This window comes from Hippopotamus amphibius, chromosome 15 (assembly GCF_030028045.1).
Source record: "Hippopotamus amphibius kiboko isolate mHipAmp2 chromosome 15, mHipAmp2.hap2, whole genome shotgun sequence".
NCBI classification, from domain to species: domain Eukaryota; kingdom Metazoa; phylum Chordata; class Mammalia; order Artiodactyla; family Hippopotamidae; genus Hippopotamus; species Hippopotamus amphibius.
In genome coordinates this window covers 69,606,888-69,624,427 of record NC_080200.1, presented here as the reverse complement: position 1 = coordinate 69,624,427, position 17,540 = coordinate 69,606,888, and the positions used below count along the sequence as shown (strand labels likewise).

At 50.0% G+C, this 17,540-nt stretch overlaps 1 protein-coding gene across 7 annotated transcripts in view; it reads left to right on the top strand.

Annotated features, from left to right (window-relative positions):
* The first annotated feature begins 1,550 nt into the window (after positions 1-1,550).
* The window catches only part of CEP72 (centrosomal protein 72), a 30,674-nt gene continuing 14,684 nt past the window's right edge, over positions 1,551-17,540 (top strand). For 2 of the 7 annotated variants that reach the window (XM_057710047.1, XM_057710054.1), the window contains exons 1-6: positions 1,904-2,461; positions 9,166-9,293; positions 10,150-10,342; positions 12,973-13,081; positions 15,130-15,308; positions 16,615-16,785. In XM_057710047.1, the coding sequence (XP_057566030.1) occupies positions 2,332-2,461; positions 9,166-9,293; positions 10,150-10,342; positions 12,973-13,081; positions 15,130-15,308; positions 16,615-16,785 (910 nt within the window). In that variant the 5' untranslated portion in view covers positions 1,904-2,331. Of the gene's footprint in view, positions 1,668-1,903; positions 2,462-9,165; positions 9,294-10,149; positions 10,343-10,923; positions 12,199-12,972; positions 13,082-15,129; positions 15,309-16,614; positions 16,786-17,540 lie in introns of those variants that run through there. The other 5 variants (XM_057710051.1, XM_057710050.1, XM_057710052.1 and 2 more) reach the window with 5 other exon arrangements.

Sequence of the window (17,540 nt, the reverse complement as noted above, 5' to 3'; positions counted from 1 at the left end):
AGCTCACGGCCAGCGCCACAGCCGCTCTGCTTCTGGGCCTGGACAGCTCCCCTCTCTTGGGGAAGGTGGGAGGTCGCCGGTCTCCTCCTGCCGCCACCCACTCCCAGCCATGGCCAGTCCCTGGAGGACCCCTTGGGCTGCCCAGTCTGCAGGACTGATGTGGCCCTGTCCTCAGATCTCCTTGTCCGTCACCAGCCTTCTCCCTGGGATGGACTGACTGACCCTGCAGCTTGGGGCTCAAGGCTGAGGGGCCTGGAAGCCTCCCTGGAATGTTCTAGACTGCTGTATAGGCCTCAAGACTGTGCTGCCCGGCCTGAAGTGACCAGCAGCAGGACGAAGCAGCAATGTTTGGAGTGTGGGCTGTGCCCTGGCTGAGAAGCTGCTTTTCTTCGGGGGGACAGTGACAGTAGCCTTTTGTGTGCCTCTGCTTACTTCTGAAAGCCAGGATATTTGCTCATTTCCTAGCCTTCTGGCTGCACCAGTTCCACACACAGGGCACCTGGTTGGTGACCACATGCCCGGCCTCGGGTGTGCCTGACTCCCTCCAGGTCCTGTAGGACGCGGGAGGCGGGCAGCATCTAGACTGGAATTTTGGGCAGTTACATGACACTCTCGACTCAAAGCATTACTGAGTGTTTGCTGGTCTCAATAAATGACTTGGCACAGGGCCCCATGAGCCCTGCCCTGATCAGGAGAGATTCGGGTACCCGGATGCACCACCCCACACCCCAGCCCCCAGCGTACACGCCCCTACCTCTCCCCTACACCCTGTCTACACCCCCTGCCCTACATCCTCTGTCTACACCTCTCCTACACCCCCTGCCGTACTTCCCTTGTCTACACCTCCTGCCCCACACTACTGTCTATACCTGCCCTTCACACCCTGCCCCTACAACCCCATCTACACCCCCCTGTGCCACCACCCAGGCTGAGACACGCCAGGGGATGTCTCCAACACACCAGTCAAATCTGGGGTGAGAGGTAGCCGGGGTACCCCAGACACCAGCAGACGGGGCGGGGGGGCGCCCCCAGGGGTCGGGCTGGCTGGGGCAGATTCAGACCGGAATGGAAGTCTGCCCTAAAGGTGCCCCACAAAGGGCCCAGTGAGCCGGGCACACCGTGAACCCCTCCGCCAGCTTGCTGAGTGTCAAGGTCAGACACCAGGCTTCATCACCTAGAAACTGAGGGCGGGGCAGAGGAGGACCCGCTGCCGCTGAGTGGCCTGACCCGACGTGAGGGGTCCCCGTGCAGAACCCGGGGGGCCCGCGGCCCAGGATACAGGCGAACCTGGGGTGGTGGGGGGCCCAGGTGGGGCAGGTGCCCAGGTGAGGCGAGGTCTCCAAGTGGGGTGGGTCCCCAGGTAAGCCCTGGGGCGGGCTCCGACTCACCCGAGCCCCTCCTCCCGGCAGCCTCGGCCGCTTCCCACCCCACCCCCACCCCCCACTGAGGTCCTTAGCCCCGCCCAGACCCCTGGCCCCGCCCCAGACCCCTGGCCCCGCCCTCCAGGTCCCGCCCTGGGTCCTGGCCCCGCCCCGCGGCCCTCGGCACCCAGCGCGCAGGCGCGGGCAGGTGCGCGCCGTTTGAAAGGATGGCGCCGGCGGGGCGGCTCGTTCTGTGTGAGGAGAAGATCCGGGAGAAGAGCGGCCTGGCGCCTCACCGCGACCTGGGTGCGCGCCGGGCGGCGGGCGGGCGGCGCCGGCCGCGGGCGCGAGCTTCCCGCCGTGGTGTGGGCGGACTCGTCAGGCCGGAGGTGTCGAGAGACGACCGCGCCCTTCCCGGACGGTCGCAGGCCTGCGGGGGGCGAGAGTGGGGGGCTGGGGGCAGGTGGGGGAGGGGTGCGGAGGGGGCGGTGCGGGGGGGCAGGTCTGGGGGGGAGGGGCCCGGAGTGGGGGAGGGGAGGGGCGTCCGCGCCGAGTCGCTGGAGAGGCGGGGCGCCCCCCCCGTGCTCGCGGACGCTCCGCGGGGAGCGCCTTCCGCGCCTGGGCTGCCGTGCCCTGTCGGCGGTGCTTTCTACATTAACTGACAGGAGCGTTTGGGTTTTCTTCCACCGGTTAATCAAGTGGATTAGCTTGGCTTTTTAAAAAAAGCTCGAAGCGCCTTCGTTTCTGGAGTAGGGGCGCGCGCGCCTTTTGTGGGGCTCCAGGGTGTCCCCGGGCGCGGCTCCTCCTGTGCTGAGGACCTCGGGACCCATGTTCAGGAGGGATGTTGGTTCCTAGTTTTCTTTTTTCCTGTTTGTGTCTGGTTTTGGCGTCAGGGTAATGCCGAGCTCAGGAAGCAGTTGGTAAATTGCCTCGTCTGCGTTCTAGAAGAAGTTGTGTAAAACTGGTGCTAATGCTTTGTTTGATGGACGTTTCCAGTGAAACCTTACGGGCCTGGAAATTTCTGTATTTGAAGCTTTTAAGTGACAAGTTCAGTTTCTCAAGTTGTTATAGGACCATTCGTATCATCAGTTTCATCTTAGGTAGGTTATAGTTGTCTGAGGTTTTGCAAAACTAATTCATTTCACCTGAGTTGTTAAATTTACGTGTACAGAGTTTGTGGTATTTCCTTATTAGCCTATTTATGTCTGCAATACCCTTCTTCCATTCCTGGTGTTGGTCATTTCTGTCTTCTCTTTTTTTGGTCTTTCTAGAGGTTTATGAATTTTATTAATCTTTAAAGTGAACCAACTTTTGGATTTTCTCCATTGGTTTTCTGGTTTCAAATTTCATTGATTCTGTATTATTCTTTATTATTTTCTTCTTTCTGCTGCTTTGTATTTATTTTGCTCTTCTTTTCCTTAATTCTTGAGGTGAAAGTTTAGATTTCTGATTTGAGACCTTTTTTTATATAATATAAATGTTTAGTGCTGTAAGTTTTCCTCTAAGCACAACTTTAGCTGCTTCCACAAGTTTTGTTACAGTGTGTTTTCATTTTCATTTAATTCACTGTGTTTATTTCCCTTGACTTCCTCTTTGACCTATGGATTGTTCAGAAGTGTGTTTTTTCATTTTTGTGTGATTGGAGGTTTTCCTAGTTTGGTATTTTTTTTCTTTCTATTGTTGATTCTGGTGTGATTCCATACGTCAGAAAACATAGTCTGTATATGATCTTGTTTTAAATCTGAGGTTTGTTTTATGGCCCAAGATCTGGTCTGTAATGTTCCAAGTGCACTGGGAAGGAATGTGTACTCTGTCATTGACTGGAGTGTTATATAAATGTCACTTTGATCTTGTTGACTTGTGATGTTGTTCAATTCTTTTGTATACTTGTTGATTTTCTCTCTAGTGATTCTCTAAATTACCAGGAGAGGGGTATTGAGACCCCTGACTATAATTGTGGATTTGTCTATTTGTCTTTTCACTGAACGTGTTTTGAAGCTGTGCCATTTGGTGCGTACATATTTAGGATTTTTACGTCGCCTTGTTGGAGTGACCCTTTTAGCATATGTAGTGTTCCTCCTTATCCCTGATAATTTTCTAGTGAGTCGTCTACTTTATCTGATATTAGTGTAGCCACTTCAGCTTTCTTTTGTTTGGTGTTTGCAGGGTATGTCTTTACCCATCTATTTACTATTTCATCTTTAAACCTACCTATATAATAATATTTGAGATGAGTTTCTTGTAGACAGTGTATCATTTTTAATCTACTCTGCCAGTCTCTGTCTTGTATACTGTATTTACACCATTTACATTTAATTTATTAATATAGCAGAGCTTAAGTGTGCCATTTATTATTTTTCTGTTTGTTCCCTTTGTTTTTTCTTCTTTTGTTTCCTATTTCTTACCTGCCTGTGGTTTACTTGAGTATTTTTTACTATTCCATTTTGATTTATCTATTATATTTCTGAGCGTATCTCTTTTTAGTGGTTACTTTTTTAGTGGTTGCTCTACAAATTACAGTATACAGTATTTATGTGATTTAACACAGTCTAGTTGTGTGGACAGGATACCACATCAAGTGAATATAGAAATTTTACCACCATTTAGGTTTCATTATCCTCCTACTTTCTAACTTATTTTCCTAGACATTTCTTCTACATACCTGAGAACCACAGTAATATGATGTTTCTTTTTACAGTCATCTAACAGTTTAAATAGCTTAGGAGGAAACATTGACACACATGTTTACGTGTTTCATTATTCTTTCTTCATTCCTTATGTCCCAGGTTTCCTTCTTATATCTTTCCTTAATGTTTGAAGATTTTTCTTTAACAATTATCTTAGGACAGGTGTGCTAGTGACCAAGTCTGTTAGCATTTCTTCATTTGAGAATATCTGTATTTCACCTGTAGCCCTGAAGGCTGTTTTTTCCCCCTTTAAGAATTTTTATTGAGATACAATTGACATACAATACACTGCATATGTTTAAAGTTTACAATTTGATTTTTTTTCTTATTAGTAATGTATATATGGCAATCCCAATCTGCCAATTCATCCCTACCCGCCCCCCCCACCCCCCCACCCTGCTTTCCGCACTTGGTGTCCATACGTTTTTTCTCTACATCTGTGTCTCTATTTCTGCCTTGGAGACCAGTTGATGTGTACCATTTTTCTGTATTCGGCATGTATGGGTTAATATATGATATTTGTTTTTCTCTTTCTGACTCACTTCACTCTGTATGACAGTCTCTAGGTCCATCCATGTCTCTACAAATGTCACAATTTCGTTCCTTTTTACAGCTGAGTAGTATTCCATTGTATATATGTACCACATATTCTTTATCCATTCACATCTGTTGATGGACATTTAGGTTGCTTCCATGTCCTGGCTATTGTAAATAGTGCTGCAATGAACATTGGGGTGCATGTGTCTTTTTGAGTTATGGTTTTCTCTGGGTATATGCCCAGTAGTGGGATTGCTGGATCATGTGGTAACTCTATTTTTAGTTTTTCAAGGAGCCTCCGTACTGTTCTCTGTAGTGGCTGTATCAATTTGCATTCCCACCAACAGTGCAAGAGGGTTCCCTTTTCTCTACAACCACTCCAGCATGTACTGTTTGTAGATTTTCTGAGGATGCCCATTCTAACTGGTGTGAGGTGATACCTCATTGTAGTTTTGTTTGCATTTCTCTGATAATTAGTGATGTTGAGCAGCTTTTCATGTGCCTGTTGGCCATCCATATGTCTTCCTTGGAGAAATGCTTATTTAGGTCTTTTGCCCATTTTTTTTGATTGGGTTGTTTGTTTTTTTGATATTGAGCTGCATGAACTGTTTATATATTTTGGAGATTAATCCTGTGTCTGTTGATTCATTTGCAAATATTTTCTCCCATTCTGAGGGTTGTCTTTTCATCTTCCTTATAGTTTCTTTTGCTGTGCAGAAGCTTTGAAGTTTCATTAGGTCCCACTTATTTATTTTTGTTTTTATTTCCATTACTCCAGGAGGTGGGTCAAAAAAGATCTTGCTGTGATTTATGTCAGAGTGTTCTTCCTATGTTATTGTCTAGGAGTTTTATAGTGTCTGGCCTTACATTTAGGTCTTTCATCCATTTTGAGTTTATTTTTGTGTATGGTGTTAGGGAGTGTTCTAATTTCATTCTTTTACATGTAGCTGTCCAGTTTTCCCAGCACCACGTATTGAAGAGGCTACCTTTTCTCCATTGTATATCCTTGTCTCCTTTGTCATAGATTAGGTGACCATATGTGTGTGGGTTTATCTCTGCGCTTTCTCTCTGTTCCATTGATCTATATTTCTGTTTTTGGGCCAGTACCATATTGTCTTGATCACTGTAGCCTTGTAGCATAGCCTGAAGTCAGGAAGCCTGATTCCACCAGCTCCATCTCTCCTTCTCAAGATTGCTTTGGCTATTCGGGGTCTTTTGTGTCTCCATACAAATTTTAGGATTTTTTGTTCTAGTTCTGTAAAAAATGCCATTGTTAATTTGATAGGGATTACACTGAATCTGTAGACTGCTTTGGGTAGCATAGTCATTTTCACAATGTTGATTCTTCCAACCCAAGAACATGGTACATCTTGCCATCTGTTTGTGTCGTCTTTGATTTCTTTCATCAGTGTCTTACAGTTTTCTGAGTACAGGTCTTTTACCTCCTTAGGTAGGTTTATTCCTAGGTGTTTTATTCTTTTTGGTACAAAGGTGAATGGAATTGTTTCCTTAATTTTTCTTTCTGATCTTTCATTGTTAGTGCATAGAAATGCAAGAGATTTCTGTGTGTTAATTTTGTATCCTGCAGCTTTACCAAATTCATTGATTAGCTCAAGTAGTTTTCTGGTGGCATCTTTAGGATTTTCTATGTATAGTGTCATGTCATCTGCGAACAGTGACAGTTTTACTTCTTCATTTCCAATTTGGATCCCTTTTATTTCTTTTTCTTCTCTGATTGCTGTGGCAAGGATTTCCAAAACTATGTTGAATAGTAGTGGTGAGAGTGGACATCCTTGTCTTGTTCCTGATCTTAGAGGGAATGCTTCCAGTTTTTCACCATTGAGAATGATGTCTGCTGTGGGTTTGTCATATATGGCCTTTATTATGTTGAGGTAGGTTTCCTCTATGCCCACCTCCTGGAGAGTTTTTATCATAAATGGGTGTTGAATTTTGTCAAAAGCTTTTTCTGTGTCTATTGAGATGATCATGTGGTTTTCATCCTTCAGTTTGTTAATATGGTGTATCACATGGATTGATTTGTGTATATTGAAGAATCCTTGCATTCCAGGGATAAACCCCACTTGATCATGGTGTATGATCCTTTGAATGTGTTGTTGGATTCTATTTGCTAGTATTTTGTTGATTTTTGCATCTAAATTCATCAGTGATATTGGTCTGTAATTTTCTTTCTTTGTAGTATCTTTGTCTGGTTTTGGTACCATCAGGTGATGGTAGCCTTGTAGAATGAGTTTGGGAGTGTTCCTTCCTCTGCAATTTTTTGGAAGAGTTTGAGAAGGATGGGTGTTAGCTCTTCTCTAAATGTTTGATAAAATTCACCTGTGAATCCATCTGATTCTGGACTTGTGTTTGTTGGAAGATTTTTAATCACAGTTTCAATTTCATTACTTGTGATTGGTCTGTTCATATTTTCTATTTCTTCCTGATTCAGTCTTGGAAGCTCATACCTTTCTAAGAATCTATCCATTTCATCCAGGTTGTCCATTTTTTTGGCATATAGTTGCTTGTAGTAGTTTCTTATGGTGTCTTTTATTTCTGCAGTGTCCGTTGTAACTTCTGTTTCATTTCTAATTTTATTGGTTTTAGTCCTCTCCCTCTTTTTCTTGATGAGTCTTGCTAGAGGTTTATCAATTTTATTTATCTTCTCAAAGAACCAGCTTTCAGTTTTATTGATTTTTGCTATTGTTTTCTTTGTCTCTATTTCACTTATTTCTGTTCTGACTTTTATGATTTCTCTCCTTCTACTAATTTGGGTTTTGTTTGCTTTTCTTTCTCTAGTTTCTCTAGGTGTGTTTGGGATTTTTCTTGTTTCTTGAGGTAGGATTGTATTGCTATAAACTTCCCGCTTAGAACTGCTTTTGCTGCATCCCACAGGTTTTGGATCGTTGTGCTTTCGTTGTCATTTGTCTCTAGGTATTTTTTGATTTCCTCTTTGATTTCCTGAAGGCTGTTTTTGGTGGATATAGATTTCTAGGTCGAAAGTTCTTTTCTTTCATCAATTGAAAAATGTGAGAGCACTTCCTTTGGGCCACAATGGTTTCTGATCAGTAACCCCCTGCCATGGGAGTTGTTTCTCCTTCTGGGTAATGCCTTTCTCTCTGGTTCCTCTCAAGATTCTTTCATTGCCTTAGTGTTCAAAAGTTTGGTTCTGATGTGTCAGTTTTTGCCTTTGTTCTGTTTAGGATTTTCTGAACTTCTTGAATATGTAGGTTTATGTGTTTTGCCAAATTTGGGAAGTTTTCTTTTTTTAACTTAAATTTTTTTTTATTTTTAGCCATACTGTTGTTCTCTTCTTCTTGAAACTCTAATTGGAACTGCATTGGGACCCCAATGACATGAATATTAGATTGCTTTTTCTTCTTCCACAGGCCCCTGAGGCTCTGTTCCTTTTTTTTAAAGTCTGTTTTCTCTCTGTTGGTCAGATAGGATAATTTTGTTCAGTTTATCTAAGTTTCACTCTTATCATCATTAGATAATAAGATAATAATCTAATTAGCATTAGGTAATTCTGATTTCTGTCATCTCATTATTGGTGTCTATTGATTGTTTTCTCTCATTCAGATTGGGATTTTCCTTGTTCTTGATGGTTTTTGATTGGTCATTTTGACTAGGACTCTGCTTCCTATTTAAATCTCGTTACTCAGTACTGGCACTGCCTGGGTGCTGCCTTGTTGTTGAGGTGGTGGCCAGGCCCCTGCCGCACACACAGCCTCTGCAGACACCTTGTTATAGCCAGTCCAGGGCAGTAGTCAGGGTGCTGGCCACTGTGCAAGGCCTGGTGTACAAGGTGTGTTTTTTTTCCCTTGGTGTAGGGCTCGAGTGGGGCTGAGGTTGTCAGGAGTCTGTCCTGCAGGGCTACCCCTCCTGGTCCTTTTTCCATGGGCAGCAGGCTTACCCATATCTTTTGGTAGGTGTCTGTGTGTGTTTCTGGGTGGCCAGTTTCTCTTGCACTCAGATTGGGATGTACAGGAGACAGAAGAAAACCAACCCTCTGTGCTTGACTGTTTTTCTCAGGTCCTTAAGGCAGTCGACCGTCTGTCCCCATGCTTCAGAGTCGCTGGGCGCTTGCTTCCCATGTTGTTGTCCAGGGTTTTAGGGCCAGTAAATGGGGAGGAGTGGGGTGAAGTGTGTCTCCTCTATCTTGTCTGGAACTGGAAGCCCAGAAACCGGTTTCATATCTCATCAAGATGTGTTTTAAAACAAAAGTTCCTGGGAAAATATTTGTGTATCCAGACACAAAGTGTCTTTTTCATTATAGAAACTTATTTTCGTAGTGACGTTTGTCTAACAGCTGCTTACTGGGTGTGCCACGTAGAGGCTGCAGTGCACGTGGCATGCAGTGCGTGCACGGCACGAGCATCAGGTCAGGTACCAAGTGGGTTTCAGATCGTGACTCCTGCCTGGAGGCTCACAGGCAGTGGGGCTGAACAGTCAGGCGTGGAAGTGGGAACCCTCTTAGGAGGGTTTCCTGGTGAGTGGGTTTTGGAGGGAGAATAAATTATTGCAGTAATTTATTTTCAATAAAATACTGATGTTAAAACCTCTTACTTTTCTATTCTTAGCTGAACTTCAGTCATTATCTATTCCTGGAACTTACCAAGAAAAGATTACTCACCTAGGAAATTCTTTGATGAATTTAACAGGTCTAAAATCTCTAGATCTCTCACGAAACTCCTTGATTAGTCTAGAGGTAAGTTTTAGATTTGTTTCTTGAAAGAAAATGTATTGCTATCAATAGCAGTGGAAAGTACGTTATGGTATGAAGGCAGTCCGTTTTATGACTGTGCTTATACCACTTGTAGACCATACACTCGGCAGGAATGATGAGGCTCGTGCTGATTTTTGCATGTTTGCTGTGAGCTGGATTTCTTAGGCATCACTTTATGGTTTTGAATTACTTTAACAAAAAGTCATAGCTCTCTGATGAAGATGGTTACAGCGTTAAAGGAAGTAAGATGAGGCCCCTCACTCTTCATGCCCTTTTCTTCATCCGCACTGTGCGTCACTGCCGCTCACATCTGACTCTTGGTGGCCTCGGGCCCCTGAATGGCTTGCGTGCCTGACACGGCAGGCGCTGGTGCTCGTGAGGGAGTAAGAAGTCACCAGGCGATGGCGAGTGGGACCGCGGTGCGGACACTGCTGGGGCTCAGTGTGGGAGAGAGAAGGCAGGCCATCACTGCCCTGGAAAATGACACTTTCATTGCCCCTGACCTGGGCGACATCCAGTCCAGGCTCGTCTCTCAGCCCCAGCCTTTCATCTGTGAAACGGGAGCAGCAGCAGTTCCGTCGACAGGACTGTGTGTGGAGGGAGTGAAGCTTGTGTGGGTCGCTCAGCTCGGCACGTGCTGAGGCCTCGCCGGTCTCGGCCGTCCTTCTGCAGGGGTCGACCCGCACGGCTGTCTCACCGTGTGTGAGCAGAGCTCCCAGCTGAGCACACCTTTTCTCTTTGCTCCCCTGGTGACGGCATGTGTGCATTGCGAGTGCGTTGGTTAGGTTGGGGGCTGGTTCATGTTGGCGGTCGTCTTACACTGTGTTTGTCCTGGCAGGGCATCGAGTACCTGACGGTGTTGGAGAGCCTCAACCTCTACTACAACCGCATCTCCTCGCTGGCGGAAGTCTTCCGGCTCCATTCCTTACCGGAGCTCACGGAGGTGGACTTCCGGCTGAACCCCGTGGTGAAGAGCGAGTCTGACTACCGCCTCTTCATCGTGCACATGCTCCCGGGGCTCCGGCAGCTGGGTAGGCCAGCCATACTCCGCGCCTCGCTTGCTGCTGCCAGACGGGTGTCTCGTGTTTTTGGGGCGATCATGCTGTTGACCCTTCTGGAAAGGGAAGCTGATTTCCTCCTCTCACAGGAGAGCTGCCTGGAAGGTGGCAGGGAGCCCCTTCCTTGTGGCCACAGATGGCTGCGGGGCCAGGGGCACAGGCGTGGGCTGACTGTACCTTCTAGCTGTTCCCAGACTCCTGGTGCCCTGTTTCCTTGCACAACCTCCTGGGCATTGTGTCAAGCTCAGGTGGACAGCTGGATTCAGCCTGGTTTTGCATCTGCCTGGAGGGTACGGGTGAGAAGCTAGTTGTGCCACGCCCTTTCCAGGTGGCAGGCACGAGAGGATGTTGGGTCCTTTGGCAGGTGTAGCCACCACCGTGGCTCAGTGGCACATAGCCCTGAAAGAACTGGATCTCTCAGGCTTGCAGGCTGAGCGGCCAGGGTGCCCACCTGGTCAAGAAGGTTGTGCTCGGGGAACCCACCACGTCTTCCCACCCGCTGTCCTGGCTCTCGGGAGCTGTGGCCAGCGTGGCCGGGGCACTGCTAATGTGAGCAGCGTGGCCGGGGCACTGCTAATGCCCCCCATGTTGCACTTCCAGGGCAGAGGGCCGAGCATGAGCCCTGGGGTGTGCTGGCCGTGGAGACCTGGGGGAGGAGGGGCTTCCTGTGGGAGATGCTGAGTGCTGGTGCAGCTGTGTCTGGTTGGAGGGTGGTGGTGCTTCTGTGCCCCAGTGATCATGGCGTGTTCTCCATCCCGAGGGCCCTTGACTGCTGGGGAGGCTGGGGGCTTTCAGGGTGTCTCCACCTCCCAGGCACTGAGCTAACGAAACCAAAGTGAGACCCATGTCACGGCAACACTTGTCAGGTAAATGCTGGCCTGTGGGCAGACCATGGCTCCTGTCCTTTCATTGGCCACCAGGACCTGTAGACCCCCCACACTCTGCACCTCTCAACTGCACACAGCTTCCCTCGTGGACTCCCCAGCCGTGTGCACACTGGCTTACCTCCTGGACCCCAGTGCTGGTGGGCCGTGAGCTCTGGGGAGCTTGGCCGCACTATAAGGCCACATCTGCCTGGGCCTGGGGGCACCAACCCCAGAAGCATGCTGGTTGGTTTCAAACCTACTTAGAATTTCAGCATTTAATGTTAATTTTTAGATATTCGGGAGGATCCAGTGCTTATGTTCTAACTTTCATTCGTTTAAGTATCCCGTGAACAACTGAGTTTGACTTTTTCGGAAACACTACGATCCTTATGGCAAGTGTTTGCAGTCTTCAGTCTTATCATTAGTTTCCATTTGTGACGGAAGTTTTGCACTCAGAGTCTTCGAGTGTTTGTATAGAGAAGGGATGTGAGAGCCTTTCCGCACGTGAAGTGAGAGGTGCTTTCAGACGTGAGGAAGGAACGTGATTGCAGGAGTCGTGGAACTCTTGACAGGCCCTCTCTCCCAGCAGGGTGTCACGAGAGTGGGCTCCACGCACCCTGGGCCAGGGAGCGGAGGAGGCACCCCACACGGGTCTGGGAGAGCACTGCAGTGAGGAGAGCATGTGGTCTGGAGAGGGGGGGCAGGTGGGTTTGCATTTGACTTTAGCCATATTGAGTGTGAATTTAGGATGGAACCGTCCAGAGGAGGATGCTCAGAGTAAGGGGCGTGGAACCGACTCAGAAGTGAAGTCTTTTCAGGCTGAGCAAGTGAGTCGTGTGTTGTTGGCACAGAGGCAGCATCCAGGCCACGAGACAGCACGGAGGCCGGGAGACGCCAGATGGGTGTGTGGTGGGCGTCCCACGTGCGGGGCGGGGCTGCTGTGTGGTGTCCACACCTGTGAAGGTGGGTCCTGGGCATCGCCTCGTTCCCTCATTTCTCACTGAGGTGGTGCACCTCTCGGGGTGCTGTGGGCTGAGCGCTCGCTGAGGAGTTCTGTGGCGGCCGTGGCAAATTCCCGAGGGCTCACCCTCCAGCGTCTGGGAGGGGAGCCCCCTTGGGTGCTTCTGAGGAGGTGCGGTTGTGGACGAGTGGGGTCTTGGGCCCAGGGCACACGTGGGAACAGTTTAAACGTAGCTCTGTCTCCTGCTGCAGTCCCGAGGATCTGAGGATGTAAACCCTGGGCGCCAGCACATGGCCGGGGCATCCTCCCTCCATGTGTTCAGGCTCCTTGCCCATGGACACTTGTTAGGGGTGCTCAGGGTGTTTTAGGAACCTCACCCAGCACCCAGGCTGTGCGTTAAGAGGAGACAAGAAGAACGTGCCAGCGTGTGAACTTGCGTGTGTTTCCTTTCCTGCCTCCAAAGCATCTGAGGCACAAGCCTGGTGCGAGCTGCCAGCCCACTGGGGATCAGTGCTCAGCATTTCTGGGAAACCAGATGCAGCTCCCAGAGCCCAGCCTTGCTTTACTGGGGATGCCGTGGTGGGGTCCGCCCTGAGGGGAGGGGTGGTCCCCAGAACAAGGCGTGGCAGTCCTGGTCAGGGGCCGTGTGCAGCTGGGTGGGCAGGGGGGTGCCTTTACTCCTGAGCGGGGGCTGGCAGGCACGCTGCGGGGTTTGGTCGTGGGGCCTGGCACCTGCCTCGTGGTCTGCTCGTTTCTCTGTGGCATCTTCTCCCTAGATGACCGCCCCGTGAGAGAGAGTGAGCGGAAGGCATCCCGGCTGCATTTTGCTTCGGAGGAAGCCCTGGATTCAAAGCAGAGCTTCCCAGCTGTTTTCAGAGTTGAGAGGTATGAACGGAAGTGGTGTTTGAAGATTGAGAGGAGTGTGTAGTGTTGATAGAAAGGTACAAGCTTCTGTATTCACTACGGATGTGAGCTTCTTTGCGTGCTGAGTGCCACTTAGAGGACAGACACGCAGGGGATCAGGGCGGGGAGGGTGGTGTGGGGAGGGGAACACCGGAGACTGCTGGGGATCAGGGAGGCAGTGGGACAGTCTCTTCCTGTCGTCCACATTTTCTGTGTGGTATTTTCTTAATATTTGAAATGCGTATGAAAGTGATGGATGTAAAATACGGAGCACGAAAGGCCTGCGTTGAGAAGCAGCCGTGCCTTCTCCCGACTCCTGGCCGCTCCTCGGAGGCAGCTGCTTTCCCTCTGTAATTGTTTCTGCTTCCGGATGCTGTTTGAGTTACTTTCTGATTTCTCAACAATGCAGACGCTTCGCTCTCTCTGGGTGTGAGCACTCTCAGCAGATCTGACAGCCGCCTCTTCCCCACCCTGGCGGGGTGAGTTCTCAGGCTCTGCTCCATCCCGTGTTCACCGTCAGGGCTCTGCTCTGGCTGGGCTGTGGGGGCCGGTGGTTTCTCACTGCCTCCAGCTCCTGCCATCTGCATCTTTATGTCTGACTTTAGATTGTCAGGGTGGGGAGAGTTTAAATGTGCTCTGAAAGCATATGGGCTTCGTGTGTGTGGTTGGTTCTGAGGGGCAGAAGTCAGTCAGTGGTGTTTCCCTTGCTCGTAATGTGTGAGGGTCATATACTCCTTCTTGCGCACCGTTCTGTTGCAGTGTTTTTGACTCTAACATTTCTGTTTGTTTCTTAGAATTTCCATCTCTCTGCTTACATTTCCCATCCATTCTTTCATGTTGTCTCTTTTTTCCATTAGCTCTTTTAACATTATTACTCATAGTTGTTTTAAATCAGTGTCTGATTTCATCCAGTATTTCTGCCGTATCTGAGTCTGGTTCTAATACTGGCTCTTTTTCAGTGTTGTTTTGGCTATTTGGAGTCCCTTGAGATTCCAGATGCATTTTAGGATGGGCTTTTCTATTTCTGCAAAAAACATCATTGGGATTTTGCTAGGATTGCACTGATTCTGTAGATCGCTTTGGGTAGTATTGACATTTTAACAGTGTTAAGTCTTCCAGTTAATGTACGTGGGGTGTGTCTCCATTTATCTGTGCGCCTCTGATTCCTCTCAGCAAGGTTTTGCAGCTTACCTGTCCTTGATTATCTCAAGACGAAGTTGTCACAGTTTAGATGATCTGGTGCAATGTCCTTATTATCCAGAGGTGACGGTGGAGACCCAGAAGGCTGCATGTGTCCCTGTCAGGTTTCTGTGGGCAGACCCCAAAGGAGAACCACATCCCCCGCTGTCTGCAGGGACCTGGAAGACTTTCAGTAGGAGAAAATACCTGTCAAAGTGTGATCAGGTTGTCATAAAATCAATATTCACAGTATGTGATTGAGTTCTATTTTTAAGAGTTATTTTTTTAAGCTGCCTTTGCTGGAAATGAGGTCCCCTGTGAGTATTCACCTTTGTGTGGAGGGATGTCTTATTCTCAAACCTCAGGTTTCAGTTCGTAGGGAAATATTTTCACTTAATGTGAAAATAGAAATTTGGAACACAACATGCTTGAACTTTCTTTTTGTGTGTGTGTTTTGTTTTTTTTGGCTGCACTGTGCAGCATGTGGGCTCTTAATTCCCCGACTAGGGATCAAACCCCCAGCCCCTGCACTGGAAGCGCAGAGTCTTAACTGCTGGACCCCCAGGGAAGGCCCTCCTTGAAATTTCTTGATCACACATATGGCCCTGTGCATGTGCTAAGAGGTGCTAGCACAGGGGAGCTTCTTGGAACTTCCATCCTTGAACAGATCCTGGTGTGGTGACCAGCTGTCCTGGCTGAGTCTGCTCTGGCTTCACTGCGGCAGAGGCACCGCTCCTCCTCCTCGGAGACCTGGTGGCTCTGCCGGCCGTGCCATCGTCTCCCTCCGGGGTGTGTGGGCTGCAGTGCTTGGCAGGCTGCAGCACCAGCGCTGGGTTTGCTTTCCTTTGCAGACCATGCCACTCCAGAGCCAAGTGCACTGACCCCTCGACCAAGAAGTGCTTGGTCATGGACGCGGATGACGAGGCGGTCCTGAACCTCATTGCCGAGTGTGAGTGGGACTTGAACAACCCTCCTGGGAGCACGAGTTCCAGCCAGAAGGAGCAAGAGGCCAGCTTCCAGAGCTCCCGAGGTAGGCTGCTCCTCCCTGGAGAGGGCCGACGCCTGCAGCCTGCCCGGGAGGCTGACGTCTGCTGGCTTCAGGATCCGCGGTGGCCTTCTTTAGAGAACTTACCTTTAAATGTAAAATCTTCATGAAGTCTTGTGCACTTGTAAGTATTGGTAATTTGGATCATGGAATCACAGCCACGCTGCAGGGCTGTTTACTTCACGTCCCTCCTCAGATCAGTTACGGGGATAGGGAAGACGTGAGATGTCTAAGCAGACGAGGAGGAGGTTTCCTGGGCTGGAGGGACTGAGTCCCCCGGCAGGGACTCGGGCTGCACCTTGGCGAGGACAGGAGACTTGGGGAGGACGTGCACGTGAACTCCTTCACGCCCTCTGCTGGGGCTCTTCCGCCGGGACTCGTGTGGGAGGTTCAGCTCCATTGCTGCTGCTTCTCTCGTGGGTCCCCAGGAGCTTTTCATGAAGACGCAGTGGGCCGGGGCTTCCCCGCCGCGGGAGCACCTTTGCCTCGGCATCCCCGCCAGCTCCTGGGGCTGTCCGTCTCTCTGTCGCTGGCTTCCATCCTGGGTGTGTGGTGGTATCTCGTGAGGGTTTTAATCAGCGTCTCCTGAAGACAAGTCACGACCCCTCCTCACGCGCCTCACATCTTCTGTGACTTCTCCGCTCCCGTCTGTTCCCCTCCCCTCTTCTTTGCTCGGTGTTGAGGCATGAGACCTCTTCATGGTGCCTGAGCACAGGCCGTCGCTCAGGGCCGCGTGCTGCACGTCCCTGCCCACCTGCGGCTTGCCTTTGGTCCTCTAAGCAGCGCTGCCGAGAGCAGCCTCGTCGCAGGCAGGTCCGCGCCAGCACGGCCCCTCGTGCTCTCCGGTGTGCTGCCCCGTGCTCGTGCGCGGAGCTTCCTCCCACGGGCCTGTCCGCGTCCTGGGGGTCGCTGTTTAGGTCCGAGAGCCTCTCTTCCGAGTGCGTTCCCGGGTGTGGTGTGAGACAGCGAGTCGGGTTGTCTGTCCGTCCCACACGTGTGTGCCGTCGTCTCGGTGCCATTTGTTGACAAGACTGTCTTTTTCCTCATCTCATGCCCTTGGCACACGTGTTAATTCCTCAGCTGAACAGTTTCTCCTGCGTGGGGCTGGGTCACCCTCCCCCAGGGCGCTGTGGGCAGTGACCGTGGCAGGTTCCCGCCAGGCTGGGCTGCTGCTGCGTTATCCGCTCAGCCTTCTTTCCCCGTGCACCCCACAGAAGGGGCATACTTGACAGATACGGTGCGCTGTTGCAAACCTGCAGTAAAACGTCTAACGTGTTTTTTTTTAACACAGCAGAGTCGCGGCACCTGTCGAGTCCTCAGCCAGCGCAGCACCAGTGTGGGGACTCCCAGAGGAAGGGCCCTGAGAGGCGGAGGAGCAGCTCCCGGGGGGGCTGTGCGGAGCCGAGGCTGCAGGCCCAGTGCTGCGGCGCGCTGCCTCCGCAGCACGTCGCCCCTCGCCCAGGTGACCCCAGCCCGCTGTTTGCCGCTGCTCCTCTTCTCTTGAGAGAGAGAGAGAGAGAGAGAGAGTGTGTGTGTGTGTGTGTGTGTGTGTGTGTGTAACTCTCTGAGATGTCTTAGGAAAGAATTTCCTTTATAAATGGAACTTGACGTTTATAAAACATCCGTGGCTTAGGTTCCTGGTCTGTGAGTACACGCTCTCCCTCATGCACATTTTCTTCTGAACACATACATGGGCCCAGGTTATGACAGTAGCTACAACTTAAAAAATGAAGACAAGGGAAATTAAGAAGTTAATCGAGAGTGTTGTTAGCACGAATGTGGAAAAAGCATCAGAAACCTCCCAGTGTGAGGGAAACTAGCTGCTTCCTGAGGCTTGTCCCGGCCAGCGTGCGGGGACTTTGAAGGCAGAGTGGGTCCAGCGCCCTGTGGCTGCTGCAGAGCAGGCCGTGGCATCGAGGCCTCCTGCACCAGCCACGTTTACTCCGTGTCCTGAGACCTCACACGTGTGTCTCTACACCGGATTTACACGTGCATGTGTGCCTGGGGATGCGTGTGTGTGTGTGTTCTGGTCCAGGGTCCTGTCCGGCGCACATGGCGTGTCTTAGCGTCGTGTCTCAGACGCCTGTGACCCAGAAGTTTCTGGATCTTCCCGTCTGGGTTCTGGAGGGTTTGGAGGCACGCAGGCTGTACTTCTGTGAGGCGACCCCCAGTCCCAGGGTGGCCTGCTCTGCTGGCTCCTGGTGGCCAGACTCAGCT